Source organism: Mustela nivalis (assembly GCF_964662115.1).
Source record: "Mustela nivalis genome assembly, chromosome: 6".
Classification (NCBI taxonomy): Eukaryota; Metazoa; Chordata; class Mammalia; order Carnivora; family Mustelidae; genus Mustela; species Mustela nivalis.
Window position 1 is genome coordinate 16,809,296 of NC_139025.1, and position 24,548 is coordinate 16,833,843.

General features: G+C 49.5%; 1 protein-coding gene across 1 annotated transcript in view; it reads left to right on the top strand.

Moving 5' to 3' along the window:
* The window catches only part of IFT43 (intraflagellar transport 43), an 80,920-nt gene extending 56,668 nt beyond the window's left edge, over nucleotides 1-24,252 (top strand). Inside the window, exons 4-9 of the mRNA XM_082733633.1 lie at nucleotides 1,298-1,330; nucleotides 1,978-2,024; nucleotides 22,877-22,949; nucleotides 23,200-23,275; nucleotides 23,727-23,789; nucleotides 23,979-24,252. Of these exons, the coding sequence (XP_082589759.1) occupies nucleotides 1,298-1,330; nucleotides 1,978-2,024; nucleotides 22,877-22,949; nucleotides 23,200-23,275; nucleotides 23,727-23,789; nucleotides 23,979-24,098 (412 nt within the window). The 3' untranslated portion in view covers nucleotides 24,099-24,252. The remainder of the gene's footprint in view (nucleotides 1-1,297; nucleotides 1,331-1,977; nucleotides 2,025-22,876; nucleotides 22,950-23,199; nucleotides 23,276-23,726; nucleotides 23,790-23,978) is intronic.
* The last annotated feature ends 296 nt before the right edge of the window (nucleotides 24,253-24,548 follow it).

A 24,548-nucleotide genomic window follows, 5' to 3' on the forward strand; every position in this document is an offset into this window, starting at 1 on the left:
TTGGCTTTAATTTCAGATTATACTCAGAGAGGGGGAGGCGTTGTTTGCATTTTGCAGGAATTGCTGGTTGGTTCCAGTGTCACTTGCAGGAGAGGCTCTGTCAAATGCCTTCCATGCACCCCGACTCCTGACACTGCCAGCACCCTCTGCCCATGCTCATCGTGGTGACTGACTTCGGATTTGAAAGAAGTGATTAAAAAACCAACCAACCAACCAACCAACCAACAAAATCTACTGGGGAAATTTTCAGACATACAGAAAAGTAATCAACATGTACCCAACACCTGACTTTAATTATTGTCAACATTTGGCCAGTCTCATTTAGAAGACTTTAGATCTGTGTTTCTCAGAGGGTCAGTAGCGACCACCTTACATTAGGATTACCTAGGGATTTGTTTAAAATGCATTTCCCCGGGGGGAACCTGGGTGGCCTGGTTGTTAAATATCTGCCTTCGGCTGAGGACATGATCCTGGGGTGCTGGGATCGAGCCCCACATCGGGCTTCCTGCTTGGCAGGAATCCTGCTGCTCCCTCTACCACTGCCCCTGCTTGTGTTCCCTCTCTCACTGTTTTTCTCTCTGTCAAATAAATAAATAAAATCTTAAAAAAAAAATGTATTCCTGGACTCCTTTTTCCCTAGACCAGTTGATCCAGAAAGCTCTCTCCTCCAGATCCAGTGATCTGCATGTCTACCAAGCTTCTCAGATAGTTCTTAGGCACATTGAAGTTTGAGAATCACAGCCTTAGATAAATGTCTGTATATCTTTAGGCTTCCTGTTCTCATGGAACATCTGAAGGGCATTACCTGCCCATCATCCTTCATGGGGTCTTCTGGTGCTTCAAGTGGAGGCTCTGGAAAGACCCAGAGCTTACGGCTTGAACTGGCTGGTCAGTTCTTCTCTTTTTACTACTGCGAAACTGCCCATGCTAACAACTAAAGCTCCAAGGGAAGACCCAAGGCCTCAGTCCTAAGAAAGTGCTCTATAAACTGGCCCATTGATTGTTGAAAGGAGGGCACCATATCATCAATATCCATTTGAGTTCTGAATTTCCCAATCTATACTTAAACTCGACGGTTTAAGTTGGAGTTACAGTGAAATAAGGCTATAAGTAGGCATTATGATGTCTGTAATTCTCCCATGCTGGTTATGGGCCTTGGTCTAGAAAGAGAAGTCCAGGTCAGTAAAGCGCTCGGAGTAGGCTAATTTGCCCTTGCTTTTGAAACCCCCTTTCCAGCGTACCCCGCCAATGCATGAGACTAGTAGGTTCTCATGAACCTCGTTTTTCTTTTTTTCAGGTCAGGAAGGAGGGCTTCTGAAGAAATAGAAGAGTATGTTTCCAGCATTCTTTTGCATCCTTTGGTAACCTTTGCTAGCAGTGCAGTCTTGGTGGTCATTATCTACGCAGCCTTTGTTGGACTCAGCATTAGAAAATAGAATGAATCTGGCTTTCGTCTGGGCCTTTAGTGATGCACACTAGATCCAGGGTTCAGTTAATGCTGTTTCCTTAGCTGAAGGTCTAGACCCTGGCATTAATGTCCATGTCCTTCTCCAGGGTTTTTAGAACCGTATGTCCAGGTATCAGAGTGCTGACCTATGTATTCTTCTGTGTTGATTCAGATGGGGAGAAACAATGCCAGGCTTCTGAACCTGGCCTTCTCCCAAGACTTGTAACAGAAAGGAAAGGAGAAGGTTTCTAGGTGAAGACAGAATGTAAAGGCAAGACCACTGAATTTCATGCCTGCCCCCCCCCAGGGGTGAGAGAAGCATTCATATCATATTCTATGGAATAGTGCTCCGCACGGCTTGTACAACTGTATTGGCAGACCTAGTTGCCTAATTAGGTTTGACCAAGTTGATAGAGGAAAGTGGGTCCAGAGACCTCATCTAGGAAAAACGACAGACACAGTAATAATTGGGGTGGTTTCTTTCTGCATGTGAAATTCATTTTCTTTCCTTTCCTTCTTTTTGGGGGCAGTCACCGCCTCAGACAGCAGAGCTTGGTTGGATCAGATGACGGAGGAGGTAAGTTTTGTTGGGAGGAAACCAAAAAGGCTTTCGGAGAGTCTCCACAGCCCCCAGAGCCTTTCCTGGGCCTCAGCTAAGGCCCTGTTGGCTGCACCCTTCCTGGGAGGTAGTGGCCCCATCCCTTCTCGTCTCTGTGCCTTGCTGAGCACTGCTTCTGCTTGGAGGACCTCACCCCCTTGGCTTTCCACCAGCCCTGCATGTCCCTTTCTTACTCTGATGTTTCTTCCCTGTGCTCCCAAGGCTTCCTGGGCCAACCTCCAAGATGATAACAGCAGCACTAGCTAATACCTATTAGGTGTTTATTATCTACTAGGCACTTGATGTACTGTCCTACCAGCTTCTAAATGTTAAAGCACTTAATCATACAAGAGCCCGTGAGATGGTACTGCTGTCCCCGTTCTACAGTTGAGGAAACTAAAGCACAGAGAGGTGCAGTCAGGTGTTTTCAGTTCACCATGAACTCTGCTCCAATGTGGGTAGTTTCTACCGCTGTGTAAATACTCTTTTCTTCTACAAAGTCTAATCTGTTGCTAAAACCGCTCAGCGGATTTGTTCTTACAGAAACTCTCTTTTTCAGCTCTAGAAGCTCCGTTTAGTTCCGTGTCTTCCATTCAGTTCCTTGTTTTGATCACGTTTTGCTTCATTCTTGATGGCAGCCTTTATAGTCACTGTTATAAAGTCCTGTTCTGCTAATTCTACCATCTCTCTCTTTCCTGTGTCTCTACCAACTGACTTTTTCTTCTGGTTGCAAGTTCTGTTTTTTTCCTGCTGCTTCACATGATTAGTAGTTTTTGACTGGATGCTGGTCATTTTGAGTATTAGTTCCTATGTTGAGTGTCTGGATCTTGTCTTTCTTTAAAGACCCATATATCTGTTTTAATAGGCAGTTAATGTATTTGTTGGTCAACTTGATCATTTTGAGAATTGTTTTTAAGCTTTATTAGGGCAGATCAAGAGTTAACCCTAAACACTAAGATACTCAGGTGTCCCTGACTGGTGGTTCAGCCAGGACTCTCCGCTCTGCTTGAGGGGAGCTGAGCCTCTTCCAGTCCTTTATAAGCTATGGGGATGGCTCACCTCACACCTTCTTGGTAGTAATTCTTTGCCCAGCCGTGTGGAGTTTGACCCTATACACACACAGCTTCGAATGCAGTCCATCTAGGGGGGCCTGGGCGACTCAGTTAGTTAAGCGCCCAACAATTGATTTCCGTTCAAGTCATCATCTCAGGGTCATGAGATCAAGCCCCGCGTTGGGCTCTGCACTGGGCATGGAGCCTGCTTGAAATTATCTCTCTCCCTCTGCACCTCACCTGCATATACATTAAAAAAAAAAAAGGATGTTATCGATCTGGATTTTTGTACCCTTCCGCCACATGGTGCCTCTGCTTCTCAAATTCCAGCCAGGTTAGCCTGCCTACATCCTGACCTCTGCTTCCTCAACCCAGTGAGATCGCCATGCTTCCCTAGGGTTTCCCCCTCCTTGGGCCAGAGTCCAGGAAGTATACATTAAGCAGAAAGCCAGGGCTGACGATAAGCCTCACTGCATATCCCTTCACTCAGGGAGCCCCGTCCTGTGCTACCTGTTGTCCACTGCCTGCACACAGCTGTTCCTTCCGTTATTTCCAGTTTCCTAATTGTTCCCGGCAGGAGTCCAGTGCCGGTTACTGCCTCGTGGCTGGAGGTGGCACCCCCAAAGCTTTCAGTAACTAACCTTACCATGGGACCACAAAGTGAAGGGCAGCATTCAATCTAGAAGCTTAGATTATGACCTGAATGTTAGCTGCCCCACAGGCCCTGGGGCGTGTGCAACATCCGAACTACGCTGGCATGCTGATGAACCACAGACGCCCAGCCACCAGCAATCAGAATCTGGGGCCCAGAGGTCTGTACTAATCTCAGTACGCTCCCTGGATGAACATTCTGCCCACCCCAGCTTGTTAAGCCTTTAGTGGCTCTAAAGTCAGGATTGAGGACGGGAAAGGACAGGAATCGTGAAAAGGTACTTCTGCCTTGTGTCAAAGGGGTTTTCGGGTTGAAAGGTAGTCACCGGAAGTCAGGAATTGAGCATCCACTCAGAGATTTACTAAGAGCTCACGAGCCTGACTTCATCACTCTTCAGCATTTGTTCCTGTGTTGCCTAGACTCTCTTACTGATAAGCTCATTCCTTTTTACCGGCTCTTCCTCCTTAGCTTAACTCACTAAACTCCTTGTAGCCGCCAAACTCGCCCACCCACTAAGAACTCCCAGCAACCCTGTGAGATAGGTGTCCCGCACCCCTGTTGCCCAGGTCTCCGGGAGGCCCCGGGCCGGTGCTGACCTGCGGTGGCTCAGTGATTACTGGTGCTGCCTACACTTTCGATCCGCCCATCCTCACAGACTGTTGCTTCAGCCACTGGTCACGGGGGACGATGGGCTAACCATCCACAAGGATGTGCCAAAGGGCTCAAGGAGGCAGGGGCCCTGCTGGACATCGACAGAGCTGCTGGTGCGGGGCAATGATGCCACTGCCCACTCTGAGATACTCATTACATTCAGGGTCTCCAGAAGGTTCTCTCAGCTAGTATCTTCTTCAGGCCTTTCCCTACCCTACCTTAAACCTCTTTCTTACCCTTCAGCAGAGTGAAATCCTCCTTTTTCCACTATTTTCAATGTGTGAAAATGCTACATTTCAAGGGTAACTTTTGTTTAATTTTTTTAAAGATTTTATCTATTTATTTGACAGACAGAGATCACAAGTAGGCAGAGGAAATAGGCAGAGAGAGAGAAGGAAGTAGGCTCTCTGCTCAGCAGATGTGGGGCTCAAACCCTGGGATCATGACCCGAGCTGAAGGCAGAAACTTTAACCCACTGAGCCACCCAAGCGTCTCTCAAGGAGTAACTGTTAAATGTTCCACCAAAATCTTCCAAGTGCCGGAGTATACACACATTCTAGATGTGTCTCAGCATAAGCTAGTGCCAGCTGCTGTGGTGGCAACTCTGCTGGCCATCTTGTGTGAGCCCCTCACTGGTCGTGTTACAGCATCGAAGCTTTGAGATCATTACACAAAAGAGCAGGACTCCGGGGAACTCTGGTCTTTTTACCCACAAGAGACCACTCTGCCTCCTACCACATGCTGTTACCACTCATCATCAGACTCGCTTAGTTCTCAAACTATGGAAAAGTTTTTAAAAATCAACTTTATTGAGGCCTAACTTACATACAATAAACCGAATCCATTTAAAGCATAGCATTTGAGTTTTGACAGATGTATATGCCTGGGAAACCGCCGCCACAGTCACCATATAGAACATTTCCATCACCCTGTGACCCAGATTTCTCATGCCCCTCTCCAGTCCGTCCTTCCCCTGTCCCTGTCTCCCGGCAACTACTGTTTGTTGTCACTATGCAGTGGTTTGCATTTTCTGGAACTTTCATTTAAGTTGAAACGTATGTACATATGCTTTTGTGTCTGGCCTTTTTTCACTCATTGTAATGACTGAGTTTATCTAGGTTTTTGTCTATGCCATTAGTCTGTTCCATCTATTTATGAGTAATATTCTGGTGTATGGACATCCCACATTTTGGTGATGTATTCACCTGGTGTTCATTCATTTATTTGGATCGTTCATTATCCCCATTTTAACAAGAAAAATAACCTTGCCGAAGGTCACACAGTAAGTGACAACACTTGGAAGGCATCTCTGCTCACCACCTCACCACCGATGCCACCCGGTGCAGCACTGGGATTTGAACACAGATCTTGCCCCCAGAGTCCTTGCTCTTGGCCTTGGGGCTATAGCAAATGGTATTACCCTCAGCTATGCTGGCATCTCCTTCCACAGGTGTCTCATGTTAATGTCAGCTCTCACGTTTGTAGCACAGAGTACCTAGCATGATTGATGGGATGCTTAATACAATTCCATTAAGGAAGGAGAGAAGAAAGATATCTATTTTCAGAGAACACCACCTAGTATTTTTTTTCCCCTTCATAAACTTGAAGTGTGAAATTAGTGATTTGGCCTTTATTTTGGCTCTGGAGGTTTGACGCATAAAACCCTTCGTCAGAGTGCACTTGATTTTACCTTCTAGGAGGGATGCCTCTTCCCCGGCATAAATCTGTTTTCCGTGTAGTTATGCCTGAGTCCTTTAATGGAAAAATCAGTTCATATGTTACACTTCACACCCGACTTCGTCCATTTCACTATACGTGAATGTTTAGAATCCATTATGCGGTAGGAATCATATGTTACATATAACTAGTTTCTAGAATTATCTTTGCTCAGAGAATTACTTGGTTGGCTAGCGAAGGCTTCTCCTTTGAACTTGGAATAACCAGTGGGTGTGGACGCTCCGTGAATGATTGCTCAGAATCATCCATGGAGTCTCATTCAGCAATGGTATTAAGCAGATCTTTGGGCGCCTTTGAGGGAACCTACTGATGCGTAATAAAGTCATACCCAGGTTCTTCGAGGTTGTCAGTGCGAAGAGCGCTGTCCACTGGGAACGGGCTGCTAGTTTCCCTATACTTGGTAGGGCTGGCTGGGCAAGCAATCCCAAAAGAGAATGTATCTGGGGGAATAGAAATGAGAAGCCAAGGACTAGGGCCTTCTTCAGACAGGTGGTCTCTTCTACCCCGTGCCTTCTAGTTAATTTTACTGCGGAAAGCTAGCAGGTGTTGGACAGCGCCCCCTGTGGCCACAACTGCTCCAGATGTTGGAGATGGTGGCAAGTAAAACAGCCCTGGCCCTCCCAGAGACTCTGATGTAGTGAGAAATAACCCCCTCTTCTCCCTCCCCGTCTTCTGTAGGGAACTTTCAGTAACCCCATCTCTCAGATCTGTTTCTCAGCATCCAGCCTCCTAGTCTTCACTCGTGGTACAAACTCTCCTTTGGTGGGGAGGATGCCCAGGGAGAGAAGAGAAACACTTCCTCCCCGCCATACATGCCTCAGGCTTCCAAGGAGAGAGAACAGAAAAGTAGAAGAAGGAAAAGGCTTTTAGGATAAGGTGTGTGACATTTAGAGGTGGTTTCAGAGTCTGTTGGTTAACTAGAAGGTACTTCGTGGGACCCTTTGCAAGGCCATGGCGGTCCACAAGCTCGTACACCTCAAGGAGCCAGGCAGATACCACACACACAGGAAACAGCAGAAGTGTGAGGCAGTAAAGAACAGCTGGGCCTGTGGTAAACTTAGAGAGGAGATGGCGCCGCCTGAAATTTTTCACATTCGTATTTCAAAAAATGACTGCATTTTTAAAAATCTGCTCGTAAGCAGCATAAAATGCATCTGCCAGTTGGATGAGGCCAGTGGGAAGCGACCTGCAAGTGCTCCATGAGGCTTTGTAGGGCTGTGCTCTGCAGGAACGCAACATTGCTGGGGAGACAGAACACGGAGACGGAAAGCATGGAGTTAAGGGGCGAAGACACAGTATACCGGGTGGCAGAGGCAGCCGGAGGCGGTTGCTGTGTTTGTGATTCACGTTAGTAAGGGCCACAATTCAGGCAACAAAGCGATCCCTGTGGGCTGAGGGTGCTTCAGGAGGAAGGAAGAACGAGCAGTGGGTCCTAAAGGCCAGGCAGCCTTTGACCAGGTGAAGAAGAAAGCGAAGGGCCTTGTGGGTGAGACCTGGCAGGCGGAGAGACTCCATGCGGAGAATGAACAGGGAATTTCGGTAACCACAAGAGAAGCAGGTTCTGCAGAGGAAAGCCCTGGTTCTGGTCCATTCTCAGCTACAGGAAGTAAACGTCCCACATAAACTGCCTTTCATGAAGTCTAGAGATGGCCAGTCATCTGATTTGCTGATTCTCAGGGGAATCACCCACAGCTTGAGTTGACACGAGCTTCAGGAAGTTGGGAGTCACAACTGGAACAGCTGAGAAGGATGGACAGCCAGATCCCCCAGAAGACTGCAGGGTTCCAAAACTGTTGGACAGCCACACTCATCTTTCCTTAGACGACCATCCTTTGGTGGCACAGTTATCCATCCCTGTTCCTGGAATCAAGTTTCTGATGGGCACTAAGGTCTTCAGACTTCTTTTGTCATGGAAGGTTGTATGGTGTTAGAAGAAAGAGCATCAGATCTGGGATGGGGTTGAATGCAGCCTCTACAAGTGACTTTGGGCAAGTCATTTCCCTTCATTGGTTCATTTCACGACCATTTATTGAACACCTACTATGTGATGCTTAGGGCTGGGTGTTGGGGATATGATGTAGAAGAAACCATTCTTAGTCTTTGCCCTCATACTGCTTCCAGCCTAGTGGGGGAACTGGGGACTAAACAAATGGTCACACAACGAAAAAAGGAAGGACAAGGAGTGATTGAGCCCACTGAAGGTGGGGCATGGGTGCTCTGAGAGAGAATGGCGTGGAGACCCGACTTGGATCGGGTGATGAGGGAAGGCTGCTCTGCAGCAGTGGTTTTTATACCTCAGCCTGAAGGGGGGGTGAAGCTGCCCTGAGAGGGGGATATGAGTTGGGGGGCCGGGGAGGGGGCCCGGAAGAGGAGACAGCACATGCAAAATCTTGTCAGCTCTCCAACTCCAGGAGTGTTTCCAGTCCTTTGTGGCCTCTTCCAGCTCTAAAGTCCAGCTCTCAGAAAGTGAACTCTGGGTAGAACGCAAAGCTTTGAGATGAGGTTTGAGAAGCACACAAATGGGAGAGGAGCACTTCCCTGTCTTTAAGAAAGATGAATAGTATTCAGGTTGAAGCAACTTCTGGAAACACAGTTAGATACGGACTTGCCTTTCAAATAGTTCATCTGAGAGTGAAAGTCAAGTTAGGAAAGAACCTGTGAGTCCCAAAGATGTCTTTCAAAAGTAGAAAGTCTCTGAAAACAGGAGCTTTAAAAAAAAAAAAAAAAAAGGATTGGCTCTTTCTTGCATTTAACCGTTGCATTTTGGCGTGCCACAGGACCATGGGTGCAATGCTCACCATCTCTTCCCAGCCGCTCTCTGCCCCTCTTGGGCATCCCATTCCCACCAGAGAGGGCTGTGCTCTTTGAAACTCAGGCCCAGTTTTGACAGAATCGAATACCTCAAAGCCTTAGGAATAATAAATCCTTATGGCCAGCCAAAAAGTGTTTAATTCCTAAAGGACCAAGCTGAGTTGAGCCACTTCTAGCCAGGGGCAATTGGGGACTTAATTCTGTAAGTGTAGCAATCTGGATGATCTGAGAGCTCTGAGTTTAAGGGTAATTGCTCAATTTTCTATCCATGTCAACAGGGAAAATAGGTAAAAGTGGCTGAAAACAGCCAAACAATGAGGCTGGATGAGATGCGAGATGCTGGACTGTCAGTGGAATTAGAAAAATGCCATCTGTAGAGGGCTGTCGCTCCCTTGCCTCTGTCTTCCCCTCTCCCTGGGCATCACCAGCTCTGGGCTTTCTAACTCTCTTTTGGGCTCTTTTTCACTCCGTGCTTAATCTTCCCACCATGCCCTCCCTCCCTTATCCTGCGAACTGTGAAGTCACTCTGAGCCTACACAGCTTTAATGGGGAGAAAGAGAAAGTGGAGAGAATTCTTTAAGTACAGATAAATTGGAACCCTGACATCTCAGTTCCTTTCTCTCGCTTCATAAGAATGTTCCATTAAGTCGGCGTTCAGCGTATGGGACTTGACTTCTTAGATTGTCCCCAAACCTAGTTTTCCTTTGCTTCCCTAATCTTTTAAAACTATTCTAACCAGCACTAATTTTTTGATGAAATAATGTTCCTTAAAATCAGTTTGTTTTGGGGCACTGGGTGGCTCAGCAAGTTAAGCGTCTGATCACAACTCAGGTCTTGATCTCAGGGTCATGAGTTCAGGCCCCGCATTGGGCTCTACACTAGGGATGGAGCCTACTTTATTTTATTTTTTTTTTTTAATTTATTTGACAGACAGAGATCACAAGTAGGCCGAGAGGCAGGCAGAGAGAGAGGAAGGGAAGTAGGCTCCCTGCTGAGCAGAGAGCCCGATGTGGGGCTCCATCCCAGGACCCTGGGATCATGACCTGAGCTGAAGGCAGAGGCTTTAACCCACTGAGCCACCCAGGTGCCCCGGGATGGAGCCTACTTTAAAAAAAAAAAATTTTTTTTTTTTTTCTAGGTTCAGAGTCACTAGGAGTGGATTCTAAGGTCTTTCTAAACCTATGCCTTCCCACCCTCCCCCAACACATACAGGAGCAGGAGCTGTTACATATTCAGCCCAGAAGAGGCGTGGGACGGGGTGGGACTTGCTGGTGCAGGGGTTAGCTGTCCCATCAGTTGTATCTGTGCTTTGTTCTGCTTACAAGATACTGGGTGACAGATTGGAGAAAGAAGTCGTTATTGTAGGAAACGGTATTGACAGTTAATGTTTGTGTTCAGTGTGAGCCAGGCCCCTGCACCGCGTCACCTGCAGTAACCCTCCCAGCAGTTCTTGGAGGAGACACTGTGATTATCACCCCTGTGCACAAGAGGAAATCGAAGCCTTGTGAAGGGAAGTCACTCACAGAAGTCACATGGCTAAGAGGCAGGGATGTCCTGGTGAATGTCCAACAACCGGCTCTCCAGGGGAAGCGAGTCTCATTGGTCATGTTTGCCAGTGGTCTTGGGCTCCACCAGGACATCACTGATCCCGGAAGAGATCTTCCCGGCTCTGCCAGGACATCACTGATCCCGGAAGAGATCTTCCCGGCTCAGCCGGGAAGAGATGGCCTGGAGCTCAGCAGTGTATCAGATTTCTGCCACACAGGCACCATAGAGGTAAAGAATTGCAGGAGCATGGGTAAAGTAAAGTATAAAATTCAGGAAGTGCTCAGTTTCAACAGTTGATTGCCTGTGTTTTGAATACAATGTCTCTAGCTCGAAGAGTACATAACTTAGTCATTGATGATGCTTATGTTTAACGATCCGCATGCCATATTCCTAAACATCGAGCTGGTCGCTCTTATAAGGCAGCACAGCTGGAATTTAGATGTCCCTGTGACTCCCGAGCACTCTGCTGTCACAGCCCTCCTCCTCGTAAAAGTATCGGCGGGGGTTTTCAACCCTGCTTATTGAGGAAGCTGGACCCCCCTCCTTTTTCTAGCTCCCCCACCCCGTGGCATTTTCCCTCCCACCCCAGTTCTCAGACCAGCCCTGTCCTGGGCTCTGCCGGCCCTCTTGCTGTCACGTCTCACCTGCCGGCATCCCCCAGCTGACAGGCAAAAGCCAATGAGACCAGGCCCGTGACGGGAGGCAGAATCCTCAGGTTTGACCGTTCCCCTCTCTCTCGTTATGCTTCGCTTTCTAGCAAAGCCATGAAGGTGTCTGGTGCCTCTGCTGAGTCTTCCAGAGAGGAGAGCCTGCCTCAGGGCACGAGGAGGGAGTGTCACTGGGCTGACGCAGGGAGCACTGTGAGGCTGGACAGTTTGGGAAGTTGGTGAGAACCAAGGCCCCACAGGCATCCAGCTGGGCCTGAAGGGCTGTGCTGGTAGCTCTCCCACGGCCTGCCCCCTCTGAGGCGCAGCCCAGGAGAAGGATTGACACCACAGGCATGCCTAGGACATGGAAGAGCCCCCGCGGGGGGTGGGGGTGGTGGGGAAGGGGGTTGAACTGGGTCTCGGTGTGAGCTGGAGTCGTCATGGAGCCACAGGTGGAATCTGTGCATGTTAATTACACTGGAGTGAAAGCATTTTTATTACAGTGACTAAACAAGAGATGTGGCGTGCTCAAGCCGTAGGCCATAACTATGGCTGGAATATTTGGGAAGACACTGCTGTGAGCAGATGTGACAGAAGGGGTGGTTTTTAAATTTTTTTTTAATACATCATGAGATATATTCTAATGGGCATAAGAGAAAAAGGAGCATTAATAGATATAGACTCTCAAGGTCACAGGGCTGACTTCTCTATTCTCCAGTATGGGTGTGGCCAGTGCTGGTCCCCAGAGTTAGGGAGACACCAAGGAAGGACTTGCCAGAAGTTTCTTTAATGCAGCCACAGCTGTTATTTACTTAGTTTTTTGCAGGAGGTGATTCAAGGTCCCATGATCCTACTGTAGGCAAAGTATATGCCATGAAAGAATAGATATGTAAGAGTCGATAGGAAGAAGAGATACTTAGAATTATTTAACTCACCAAATATGGGAGAGACTGGCTTGGCTGCATTCTTCTGGCCTTCCCAAAAGGCAGAATGTCAGGAGGGCTTTTGAGAGCTGAGTTGGGCTTTGAGCAGATTTTAGTTCTGCTTTGTCAGCCCAGTCCTGTTTTACTTTACTCCCCCGCCCTGCCCCAGTCCAGCTACAAGGCGTAGCCCAACATCTTGACCAGATCTGTTGCTCTCTTGGCACAGCCGGGACTCAGTGCTTTACCCCACTAGTGGTGCCTTGAAATCTCTGGTCATGCCAGACTTGCCAAACGTATCATCACGAACCTTTCTGGGTTCCATTTGCTTTGTTCATGTGCACAGCTTACTTGTGTGTCCCCATCTGAAGAGACAGAATGGGGAATGCAAACGAAAGCCAGGTGCCGTGGGTGCACACCTGTTTTAAATGAGGCAGGCTGTAGTCCCACCCCTTCAGGAACACACAGACACACAGACACAGACACACGCACACACACACACAGACTGCTCCGTCAGCATTCTGTCATGCTATCGTCAGCTTGGAGGGATGTGATTAACAATAAATCATCCAACATTAAGCACTGACAAAAGTAAAAGAGACCTAAATCTCCCTGAAATCGTTCTAGAGATCAGGGTATTTATTCTGTAACTCCCTGGGTTCCATCCTGGATGAATACAGAAGACAGGCTCATGATAGGGCAGCGCTAATCCCATTTAGTTTCACAAGACCAGTGGAGGAGTGTTCCAGCGTTCGGGGAGAGGCCCGGGTACATCCCACAGGTGCGAAGGGAGTGGACGAGGGAGGAATCGGGGGCCCTGCACACAGCAGACAGGCCCGCTTTGGTGAGAACCACTTCCCCCAGGGAGCTGGTAGATGACTTGGGGTTTTATCTGCCTAGAAAGGAATAGGGGCTCCGTTTTCTAGGATGCCTCTTTGAAAAGAGGGAGACTCCGCATCGGCACTCTGTTCTCTGCGTGTAAGAAGTCAGTGCCGTGGAGTTGTTCCAAATAGTGTCTATAAGCGAACACCCAGCCCGTTGTGCCCTGGGATAGCGGGAGACTCTTCTCCCAAGTGGGTGGCCCAGGTTTGAAGTCTGACAGCCAGGTGTGTCACTGAGGTGAAATAGGAAGGGACAGCCTGTGCTTGGAGGTTGGACTCGGTGCCCCTCTTAGCCATCACTTGGAGAAGTCTTTTCCTTCTGACACATCACACGGGGAAATTCGTTTCTAAAGAAGGGTTAGGTCTAGTGGAAATCGAGGGGCGAGGTAACGGGGACTGTCTTACCCTAGCAAGAGAAGAATTTGATGTGGCCACATGGTAGATCTTCCTCTTCAGCGTTAGGGTCTCCCAGTTTTCCAAAAGTTCACAGATGTGGAGTCCGTGTGTGCATGAGTGTGTATGTGCGTGTGTTCTCGTCTATATATACACACAGGAGGACACAGACTGGGAATGTGATTCCTGAGTCCATAAGTGTGGTTGACGGACTAGGTTTACCTAAAAGACCCTTTAAGAGAAAGCTCTTGAAAGATGATTACAGAATTGAGACACCATCATTTAAAAGTGCCCGAGGCAAACGCCTTTGAAAATTGCAGCAGTGGAGGGACAGAGAAAGAACCACACAGCCCTTGATTGTTGCGCTGTTCCCTCAGGACCCGTTCTCCCCCTCCCCCTCTGTTTCTCATCTGATAAGAGCGAGAGCAGCACTAAGACTCCTCATCTATCTTATGAAAATCCGATTCGGAATGGCTGTGATCAAAACCAGCTGGCTGTCACCAGCAGTGGCCTCGCGCGGAGGGAACCGCTCAGAAGCGTTCCGTATGTGGGAGTGTCACGGGTGGCACCGATCAAAGTAGCATTTTTTTAATAAATATATATAAGGAAAAATACAAAACCTAAGGATTTAGAATAAAAGCGGTGTAGTTTGTCTTGTTTTTTTCAGTGTAACACGAAGAGGATGAAATAGAATCAGATATGCCTGGTTTCTTACATCCGCGCTTCCACGGGCGGCTCGGAGAAGGCGCTCCGTGTCACGTTAATGCTGTCTTGCTCATCTTGGGCCTTATTGAAGAGTGGAAAGTTCCTCAGTCTCCATTCCTTTCAGCCACTTTTTGCTCATCACTTTCAAAGTCCTTTACCCCTCCTTGTCCTTAACACATCTGTGCAGATCAAAGCTGGAACCGCCAGCAAGCTCTGAGAGCTGTTTGAGTGGTAGAGAGCATTCCTCTTCCTTGTTCATTTCCTTCAACCGCCAGCGACCCGTGGTGTGACATTCCCTAGAGGCCACCTCACAGGTGGCAGTGGAGTCCTCTCAGTGTTGGGCTCCTGGGCTGAATGGGATCTTTCTCTATAGAGAACCCTTGTTGGGCCATGCGAGCCTTGTTGGTTCTCTCGCGAGCGCCACCTTTGAATAGCTCCAAAGGCTCAATCCTGGTTGAGGACTTTTTGCGTTGCTGATGATGATTCTTCCAAGCACTCAGTGCCCTTGGGTGAGGAGATGTGGAAAATCTCATTCTGGGGTGTTGCATTCCTGGCTCCTTCAGATACATCCTAACTAATCCCTCTGGGGGTCATATGAGGAGGTCAGGCTGTCACACACCATAATCTACCATGTGCTGGATTGCCACTCTTAGCAAAGCCCCTTCTCTGCCCGTGGTCCAGCCAGCACCACAGCATATGGAGGCCCAGCTGATCCCAGAAACTAAGTCAGTCCAAACCTTCCTCGTCAAACCATCGTCAGCCATGAGAGTCACCACAGCTTGGAGGGCCATGAGGAACAATCAGCTATTCCAATCTTAAGGTCTGTGATCTCCTTCCCTGGCAACATTTAGAGAGATGCAGTTGGGCAGGAACACAGAAGCATTTCAACCTGCGGGACACAAATGAACATCCCTCTACCCCAGCACCCCCCCCCCAAGCTGGCACCCCAGGATGGGGCACCTTTTCTTTCGGTCTGTCACACACTTCCTCGGGGACCTGCTCGTGCACTGCTCCAGAGTAGACACTGGCTCCGCCGTGCCTGTTCCTCAGCGTTTGCGGTGTGGGTCTCTAGCCAGGATCCCAGTTTCCAGACCCCTTTCCCCGGCCTGCCTGCCGTGTCCGCTGCCTCTCTCCTCCCCTGCCAGTAGCGATTCCAGGCGGGGCCTGGTTTCGATCAGGTGGTCACAGGGAAAAGTCTTCACACAGCGGACCTGCCAGGGACCTGCAGACGTGTTTTTGCCCCTCAAACCCTGACTTGGGGAGTGCGAGGGACGGATGGTTGCAGGGCCCAGGCGTGCTCAGGAGTTCCTCTGAGACCGGCTCTTTCTCTTGTTCCTTCGGGTGTTTGAAGCCTGTTGCCTACTGCTTTCCCCTTTTCTTCTCTCTTTTCAAAAATTCTCCATTTTTTCACTTAGAAAAAAAATTATTTATACGATTGAGATCCGCTAATTAAAGCCATTTTCTGGTATTTGGTTACTGGAGCGTTTGATGTCTCTCTGACAAGACCATGAAATGCACGGTGTGTCCACAGGGACAGAATTTGCTGAACACGGCTCTTTGTAAATGAGGGGACACAGTGTCGCAGCAGCTCATGAATATGGAATGCCCATGATGCCACCTCAGTGGACTTGGGAACACAGATGAATCCTGTCATGTGCTAAATGAGACCAATTTCTTTCACTTAACTTCATCTTCAATCAGACCTTCTTCCATTTGCCTGTTTAAAATTCCCCATACGTGATGCAGAAGGTAACAGCATTCAGTAAAACAAAGTTTTGCAGCTGCAGAGAAAAATCATAATGATCTCTGGTCTAAAGTTGCCATCTCCCAAAAACATGGACATTGTTTCGCTTTCGGGCTCTGCTGAGGTCTTTTAACTTTGGGCACAGAATTAGGGGTTGTGTGGACCACTCTTCCTGCGGTGTCCTTAAGCAGTATGTCTAGATTCCTTTCATGTGGATTGGTTATTGAACTTGGCTATGGACGGTGGATGTGGGCCGTTAAGAGCCCGTGGATGCTTTGTAAGTGGGAAAGGTCACTGCGCGGGAAAGCAGCTCTGGGAAGAGAGTGTCTGTAGCCAAGCAGGGACTTTGCCCTGGGGAGCTTAGTTAGAGGACAGAGTGAGAGGTCATCAGAAGGAACATGGACGAACTTGCCAGGTAGGCCAAACGCTTGGATCCTTTACTAAGGTGTCAAGGCGAGAAAGTGCTTGAGTATAGAAGAGACTTTCTGGGGGCGCCTGGGTGGCTCAGTGGGTTAAGCCGCTGCCTTCGGCTCAGGTCATGATCTCGGGGTTGTGGGATCGAGTCCTACATCGGGCTCTCTGCTCAGCAGGGAGCCTGCTTCCTTCTCTCTCTCTCTGCCTCTCTGCCTACTTGTGATCTCTGTCTGTCAAATAAATAAATAAAATCTTAAAAAAAAAAAAAAAAAGAAGAGACTTTCTGTAGCTCTCCAGAAACCCTTGTGGTTACAACCAGGAAATCCCATTCAGAAATCCCCAACCAAGAAAGTCAGCAAAGAGTAGACCCTCAAGGGACACAGAGAGGTAAGGCTCCCTGGGGGACCCAGGGTCCAGATTAGGGGGCCTCCTTTGTTCTCTCCTTCTTGCAGAATTCAGAGTGATGCTCCAGGTAAAGAGTCCGAGTCACACTCAGGGTGTACTCAAGGGTACCCCTGCATGCTGAGTCCGGTCTTCAAAAATCACTTTCTCTTCCGGTTGTACCAAAACAGGGCAACAACATGTGGGTTTGAATGCGGGCTATCTCCGAATCATCACGGAGATCTGGAGCCCGCTTTATTGGAAGAGGCAGGCTGGCCTCTTACTGTCAGGCCACAGGGGCTGAAAAGGAGCCCTCTGGGACTTTACTGGATAGTTAGCTTTTTAGTGTGCGTGTATGATGATATTATCCATAACGAATGTATTTCAGGGCAAATGGCAGCTTCTCACATCTTTGAAACCAGTTGTAGTCTATCCTACAGGTGTTCCCATGTACTTCTGTTATTTATATCAGCACCCCTTCATTCTGTGGTTTCGTCTGGTAGTCGGTTTGTTGGGGCAGATCTGTTGGCAGACTAGCACTCTGGCATCATAATGAGTTTCCCATTTGGCAGTCTCTCTCTTGGAAGTAAGTTCTTACTGTTGTTGTATATTAATAAACCTTTCCTGGGGGCTTCCAGAAAGTGGAGTGATACAGGAGGGGCACTCCAGAAATCCCAAGAAGAAAGAAAACATTGGGAAGTTGGCAAAGAGCAGTGTGACCCAGCCTCAGGACGAAAGCCCAGTGGTCCATATGGACCGAATTTGAATGACTCCTCCCCTGTAACTTTGTGCTGGCTCATCCGTTGTTTCTTGCGTGTGCCCAGGCCCTTCCCAGCTAGGCCTTGCTGCTGTCAAGGGAGGCAGAACCTTTGCTGTGATGTTATCACATCCAGGCATTATCCAAGGATTGTGCTTGGTTGTTTATTAAATGAATCCTACTCAGGCAACTTTTAAGGCTCGGTAGCACTTACACCATAATTGGAACGATCCAGAGAAGGTGGGACTGGCCCTTCCCTGTGTGGGACTTTCAGATGCGAGGGGCGTCTGTCCATTCAGTTCTGTTTGGCTCTTCTTCGGTTTGATGGTCCTTGGGAAGACAGTGACTGGGATGTGCTTTTCGCCCTCAGCTAGTTCACCATATAGGGGACAGATGTAGGGCAAATTTCACTTACTCTACCTGTTACAGGGTGGTGAGGTTAACCCCGTGGCCCTAAATAAACTATAATGGAAAGCCAAAGTAGAAAGCTCTGAATTCTGCCTGTTGGATTCCAAGGTGATTCTACAAAGGAAGGGATGTACATTTTCCTGATTCTGCTTTTATGATTACTATTTCTTTATGTGTAGTTTTCCCTTTGCAGTGTTGCCATGCGTCATCAATGTTGGTTTCCCCTGAAGCGCCCCAGAAGGGGTCTTGCATAGAGCAAGCACCCAGTCCATGTTTCCTGGCTGGTTGGTGCGGGGCCTTCCTCACCTGGCATCAGGTGCGCTCTCTCCTGCCTCACCCCATGCCGCTCTCCCCGGGGCCCCTGTGTCGACCCCACTGGCCTTGTTCCAGTTTCTGCAGTGTTGCAAGTTACTTCTTACCTCATAGTGCCTTTGCCAATGCCATCCCTGCCTGGTGTAATCCTGTCTATTCTTTGGCTTTGAGCTATATCGTCCCTAATTCAGAGACCTTTCCCAACTCCCCAGCCCCTCTTCCAAAGTTCTTAAATGAGGTCTTCTCTGAACCGGATTAAATGCACCAGGAGGCACCAGTTCAGCAGAATACTAGGTGGTCATTTAAAAGAATGACATCTATCAGTGTACTGATGAGGAAAGAGAAAGCAAGTTGCAGAAGATTACATGTGTAAAGCGATCCCCTTTGCAGACATTCTTTAAAGGACATCCGTGCTGCGGGAGGCATGCGTTCTTTTCGGTAAATATATAGGAGAAATTGTTAATAGCACCTCTAGGGAGACAGACTGGGGCTCATAGAAGACGAGGAAATTTTTCACTTTAAACTTATCTGTAGCATCTGAATTATTATCACATATGATATTTTACCTTTTGAACATAAGACAATTAGTTGTTTCAGCCCCGTTTTTTTCCGGTGCCCCGTGAAGACAGGGACTGTGTTTCCTTTGCTGTTGTCACTGGCCCCGTGAGCTTCGCACCTGCAAGTAGCGACGCTCCATCAGTGCTCCTTGAAGGAAGGACTGAGTGAATGAATAGACAAGCAAGCAAATGCGGTTTCCCCACCGTGTGGCTAACCGGTTGACAAAGAGGGCAGAAAGGCAGGTTGAGCCAGCAGGAGACACGGCTAACAGAAGAGGCAGGGAGAAGTGCAGAGAGCAAAGAAAACCCGTGGCGTTGAAGGGGTCAGAGCTGGGAAGGATAGAAGCACGTGGTGGCACGTGGGAGGGGTGGGGGCGGTCTGGGCGAGGAGGCGCTGCCTGCCTGCGGGGCTGAGCTGGAGGAGGAGGGCACCCACTCCCGTGGCCCTGGAGGCATCCTAGCCCTCCCGCCTTGCTCCCCTTTCCTCAGACTGTTTGAGGCACTCCGTCACCTCCAGGAGGCTGAGTGAGTTAAGACATGGGCAACGGGGCTCTGGCATCAGTGCGCTCTCTCCATTCTGTTCCATGGGGCTTTGCTGGAGGGAAGTAGCAAGTAGGAGCATAGGGGGAGGGAGGGTATTTCAGTGGTTTGTGCTGATTGGAATCAAGAGAAGTACCCAGGACTGGGGACCATGAGTCTCAGGCAGAGGAACAGCTGCCCAGGCTCATCCCTCGGCGAAGAAAGCACAGTGGGTGGGGAGGATGAGCTCACGGGTTACAGTAGGACAGAGCTGGAAGCCCAGCACTGTCCATTATCGATGATCTCAGGTCATGAAGCTGCCTCCTCTGCTGAGCCTCACTGTTCTCGCCTGCAAACTGGGCTAAACTAAAGGAGAAGATGAAAGTAGAGCCATATAGTTTCGCCCAGGCTCAACACTTTATCTGTTAATTACGCACTGAACACAGTGATGGGTATTTTATAAAGACGATTGCATTTCATACTTACGGTGACCATGTGAGGTGGGTGTAATTATGATCCCCGTTTTACACATGAAGCAGCTGAGGCACGGAGAGCCTAAATTCACGCAGCTGGTAAAGGGGAAGCCAGGATTGAAAGCCAGCCTCCCTGTCTCCGGAGCCTGTGCCCTTAACCGTGGTGTGGGCGTCCTGCCTGTATAATTAACCTACTCCCTGTTTCCCTTCCCGTTCTTCCTCTTGGTAGCACGAACAGAATGAGAATGAAGTTCCTGGAACTATTAATTTTTTTTTAAGATTTTTTATTTATTTATTTGACAGAGATCACAAGAAGGCAGAGAGACAGGCAGAGAGAGAGGAGGAAGCAGGCTCCCCGCTGAGTAGAGAGTCCAATGCGGGGCTCGGTCCTAGGACCCTGGGATTATGACCGGAGCCAAAGGCAGAGGCTTTAACCCACTGAGCCCCCCAGGTGCCCCTAATTTTTTTTAAATAGTGGTAGCTTTTCAGCGAGAGCAGACCCCCGTGTTCCTCTTCCTGGCTGTTAAAATCACATGCTATTTTATTTTATTTAAATTTTTTTTTTAATCTGAGCACAGTTGACAAAGAAGTGTTGTGTTAGTCACATTCTGAGATTTCAGTCTGACATCGTGAATCAGCCTGGGTCCCCAGTCCAGACATGTAGGTCAAGCGGCGGTAACTGAAATGTCCACGTGGATAGTCTGGTGAAGCAGATTTCTCAGGTTTATTTTCTTTTCCTAGGTTTGTTCATGGATGTGTGTGTGTGTGTATGTGTGTTGAGGGGAAGGTGGGAAGGGGAGAGAGGCAAGATGAAAATTTCCAAGAACAAATTACATATACGTAAGCCCTTGTCCGTGGTAGGAAACCAGAACTGTGAAATTGTGAAGTTCTTTGAAGTTTGCCCCAAACCGGCTCCTTGGCCACCTGTTCCATGGGGGCCGGGAGTTGGACGGCCCCACTCTGCTGCGATGGCTCAAGCTGTCACTGCACCGGAATGTTCCAGCTCGCCTCGGCCTGGCTGTCATCGCTGGCTCTGTCCCACTCAGGCGGTTCACCGGGTTCTGTTGGGCACCAGGCTTCCAATTAGAGAGAAATCCCACTGTGTGGCCAGCCTCACCAGTGCCACTCTGAGAGGCCCCTTTGCCAAGGCCCAGGCTGACCTCTGATCTGTCACAGATGGGCCAGTCCCACACTCCTTTGTGCGCATTTGGAGGAGGGGGTGGGGCTGAAGAGGGAAGCCCACGGGGAGTCCGAGTGGACATTGGGCAGAAGTGCAGTTCCTCCGAGCTGGGAGGCGCTGGGCAGAGTTGACAGGACCCAAATGCTAGTGCTGTGGAGGGAAAGGGGACTTGGGGAAGACCCCGTCCTGAGCTCTAAACCCAGCGTGGGGCCTCCTCTTACCACCTTCTGAATATTCATCTCAGGCTGGACTCCACACCCGAGGAGCGACAGGAGCCGCTAACTGGCTCCTTCCAAAACTGTCACCTTGCTGATGGCGTGTGGCACAGCCGGCTTCCTCCCTGCCCGGCCGTAGGCTCTGCGCCGTCTCTGCAGCCTGGGAGCCCCCCTTGGCCCGGGCTCAGGGACGGTCCTGTCAGCAGCTCTCACCATGGACGGTATTAATCACGCAGAGCCAGAGTGAATGAGAAAGCTAAATTCCTATTAGCATAAGAGATAGAATCTTGGAGAACTCCTTCTCTAATTCCCCAGCAGGACGGAGACAGAGACTCTGAGTTCTGCACAGCTGCTCTCTGGACAGAGGACTGGCTGAACGTGGTTCATTATTTTGGGGGTGGCGTGCGTGTGTTCTCTATTTCCCCTATCAGCCATTTCTTTTCTAAATCTCTTTTTATTAATTTTTATTCATTCATTTTTATTTATTTTTATTATTTATTAACCACTCTCTTTCTCTCTTGGTCTTGTTTTCTGTGTCTCTGTCTCTCCCCCGTGCACTTCCTTCCTCTCTCTCCAGGTTCAGTATCTGTAACTCCCTAGTCAGAAGCAACGACCAAACGACCTTGACATTTCTATACTCGGCCTTAGCTGGCCTAGACCCATGGCAAAGCCTAAAGAACGAATAGCCCGAAAGTGGCAGAGGTCTTCCCAGATGTTCTTGGAACGATGCTGCGTATCTTAAAAATAAAATTGAATTCAATCCATGGAAGCAAAAATGAACGGTTTCTTCACTGTTCTGTCCTCTCTGGGGTGTTTCCCCCCTTTATTGTTTGCAGCTGGATTGGGAATTCTAGGATTCTCTCTTTCCACGTGGCCTTTTTCCCCTGGCCCCTTTTCTTTTTTAACTCACAACGGGTTAAAGCAAACAAAACCCCGCCTCTAGCCAGTGATGCTCATTTGGAAAAGGAAGTGCTACTTTAGGGGGTTAGATGGTCCCCATGACAAGACAGGCCATTTCCAGCAAGTCTTCACCATTACATTGCTATCTCTTGGCTTCTCCGTTCACATGACTTTGTTCGTCTGATAAGAGAAGTGGCCTTGTGTGTCCTCCTGTGTCCTCCTGTGTCTGCATGTCTGCCTCATATAGAGGGTTTGAAGAAGGGAGAGATCTCTGTGACACCACAAGAGAAGTGTCATCTTTAGAATCAGCATTGTTGATTCTACCAGATCTGGCAAGTGGAGACTCCCGGGGACACCGCGGGGGAGCCCGTCATATCCTTAGGTGTAAAGTGTCCTTCAGAGTCAGGCTCAGGGCCCTGACAGCTATGATGATGGCAAAAATTCTGATGAGCTAATGCACGTGTGGACCTTGGTCATGAGGCAGTCACTCATAGTGACGTCCACGTCATGTCACAGCACGTTCCTCTGTCTCTGGCCCGGGCGGGCTCATTCACCGGCTCCTGCAACACAGACTTCCCTGAGCACAGTCTGGGGACTCTCTTCTCCTTTCTTTGCATCTCCCCTTGGGAGAGCCATTCCAAGAGCTCCAGACCTGGAGAATACATCAGGATCGCCAAAGACATCTTGGGAAAAAGTACAGAATCCTGAGCCCCGCCCAGGAGATTCTCCTCCAGCAGGCGCTGGGGTAGGGCCTGGGATTCGGAAGTCTGTCGTTGACTTTGTGCTTCAGGACCACACAGCCCAAGCCTGGGAACCCCTGGAGGCCAGAGACTGTGTCCAAGTGCCCATTCTACTCCCAGCCCACAGCCCCACACCTGGCTCTTTGAAGGCGATAAATTATACACCGAGAAGTGGGCCAGGCCAGGGCCCTCCCTGTCTGTCCTGCTGACCTCTTGCTTCTCTTCTCTTTGCAGACATCCCTGTTATTCCAGATCTGGAAGAAGTACAGGAAGAAGATTTTGCTTTGCAGGTGGCCGCCCCTCCCAGGTACACTGAGCATGAAGTTAGTGGGAGGCAGAGAACATGTGAATTCATACATTCCAAATCCCATGTACAGTGGTGCTGCTCCCTGAGTGGAGAGGGGGAGTTTCTGGTGATGGGCTCCCGTTTTGCTAGGCATAGTCCTTCTACTTTGGTCCCTCCCAGCTACCTAGGAGGCTCTGGGGATGGTGGCCCCACGGCTCTCCTGAATCTGGTCCCGCCTGGGGTTCCACCTCACCTTCTCTCTTTCATACAGCATCCAGGTAAACCGGGTGATGACCTACCGTGACCTTGACAATGACCTCATGAAGTACTCAGCCTTCCAGACCTTGGTGAGTGGAACAGTTTTCAGTCAGAGGGCAGGCTCCAGGCAGCCTCTCCTCCACAGGGCTCTGAGGCCACCTGGCGGGGCCATCGTCCTTGGGTATCTGGGGTCCCTAGACACAGCCTACCCTAGTGTCTCTCAGGGCCAGGCTCCCACCCTCCTCCACGGCTGCCCACTGGCATTGGTAGACACTGAGGCCCAATAGATCTGCCGCTGTAATGCCCTGCCCTCTTGGTGTTGACCTTCCTGCAAAGAACGCCCAGCCTGCAGGAGGTTATGGTGGCCCCGCCTCCCTCGGTGGCTGTGCGGTCCCCTCACATGTTTACTCTTTAAGGCATTTCTGTAGGTCTGGGTTGGGAAGCCCCACCACGCACACCCTGACCCACTTAGCAAGAGATGGTTGTCCGGAGGTCCCCTGGGGTGCACAAGTTGGTGTACACGTTTGTTTGCATTTACAGGATGGAGAGATCGACCTGAAGCTCCTCACCAAAGTCCTTGCACCAGAGCATGAAGTCCGAGAGGTAAGTAGCCACAGGATCTCCTTTTCCGGGCTGCGTCCTTTCTGCGGCCAGCTGGCTCCCCAGCATGAGCGCGGCCTTCCTGTGGCGCACGGGGCGGTAGGGGTGGGGTGGGGGGGGGTGCAGGGGAGGTCGGCTGTGACAGAGGGAAAAGGCCTCCTTCCTGTGACCCAGCAATACCTCTTCTGGCAGGACGACGTCAGCTGGGACTGGGACCGTCTGTACACCGAGGTATCCTCCGAGCTCCTCACCGAGTGGGACCTGCTGCAGGCGGAGAAGGACGAGCCCGTGGGACAGCCCGCGCGTCCCTGAGCCCTGGGTCCACAGCCTGCTCTCCCCGCACAGAGTCATTTCTGCTTTGGACTTGAAGAAAAGGCCAGAAGCCCAAACCTAGAGAAGCTTGCAAGCAGCTTAGAATTTTTCTATGCAATATTTTGTAATAAAAATACTTATTTTCAGTAGACCACATGGGATCATTCCGTTGTCATAAATTACTTTCTTCTGTGGCCATCTCTTCCATTTCTTTCCAGCACCTCTTGGAAAGATTCATCAAGAGTGAAGGAGGGCGGCTTTTAAAGAGTCTGACAGGTACGCCAGCGGCCGTTGAGGAGCGTGAGGGAAAGCTGGGCTCGGGGAGACAAACGGTGCTGCTCCTGGACGCCATTCGCTCCACAGGGGCCACAGCATTTGCCCGGAGCATCCATCTCCTTGTGAGCACCTCGGCGCAGGGGTCCGGGAGGTTGCCAGCTGCCGGGGTCCAGG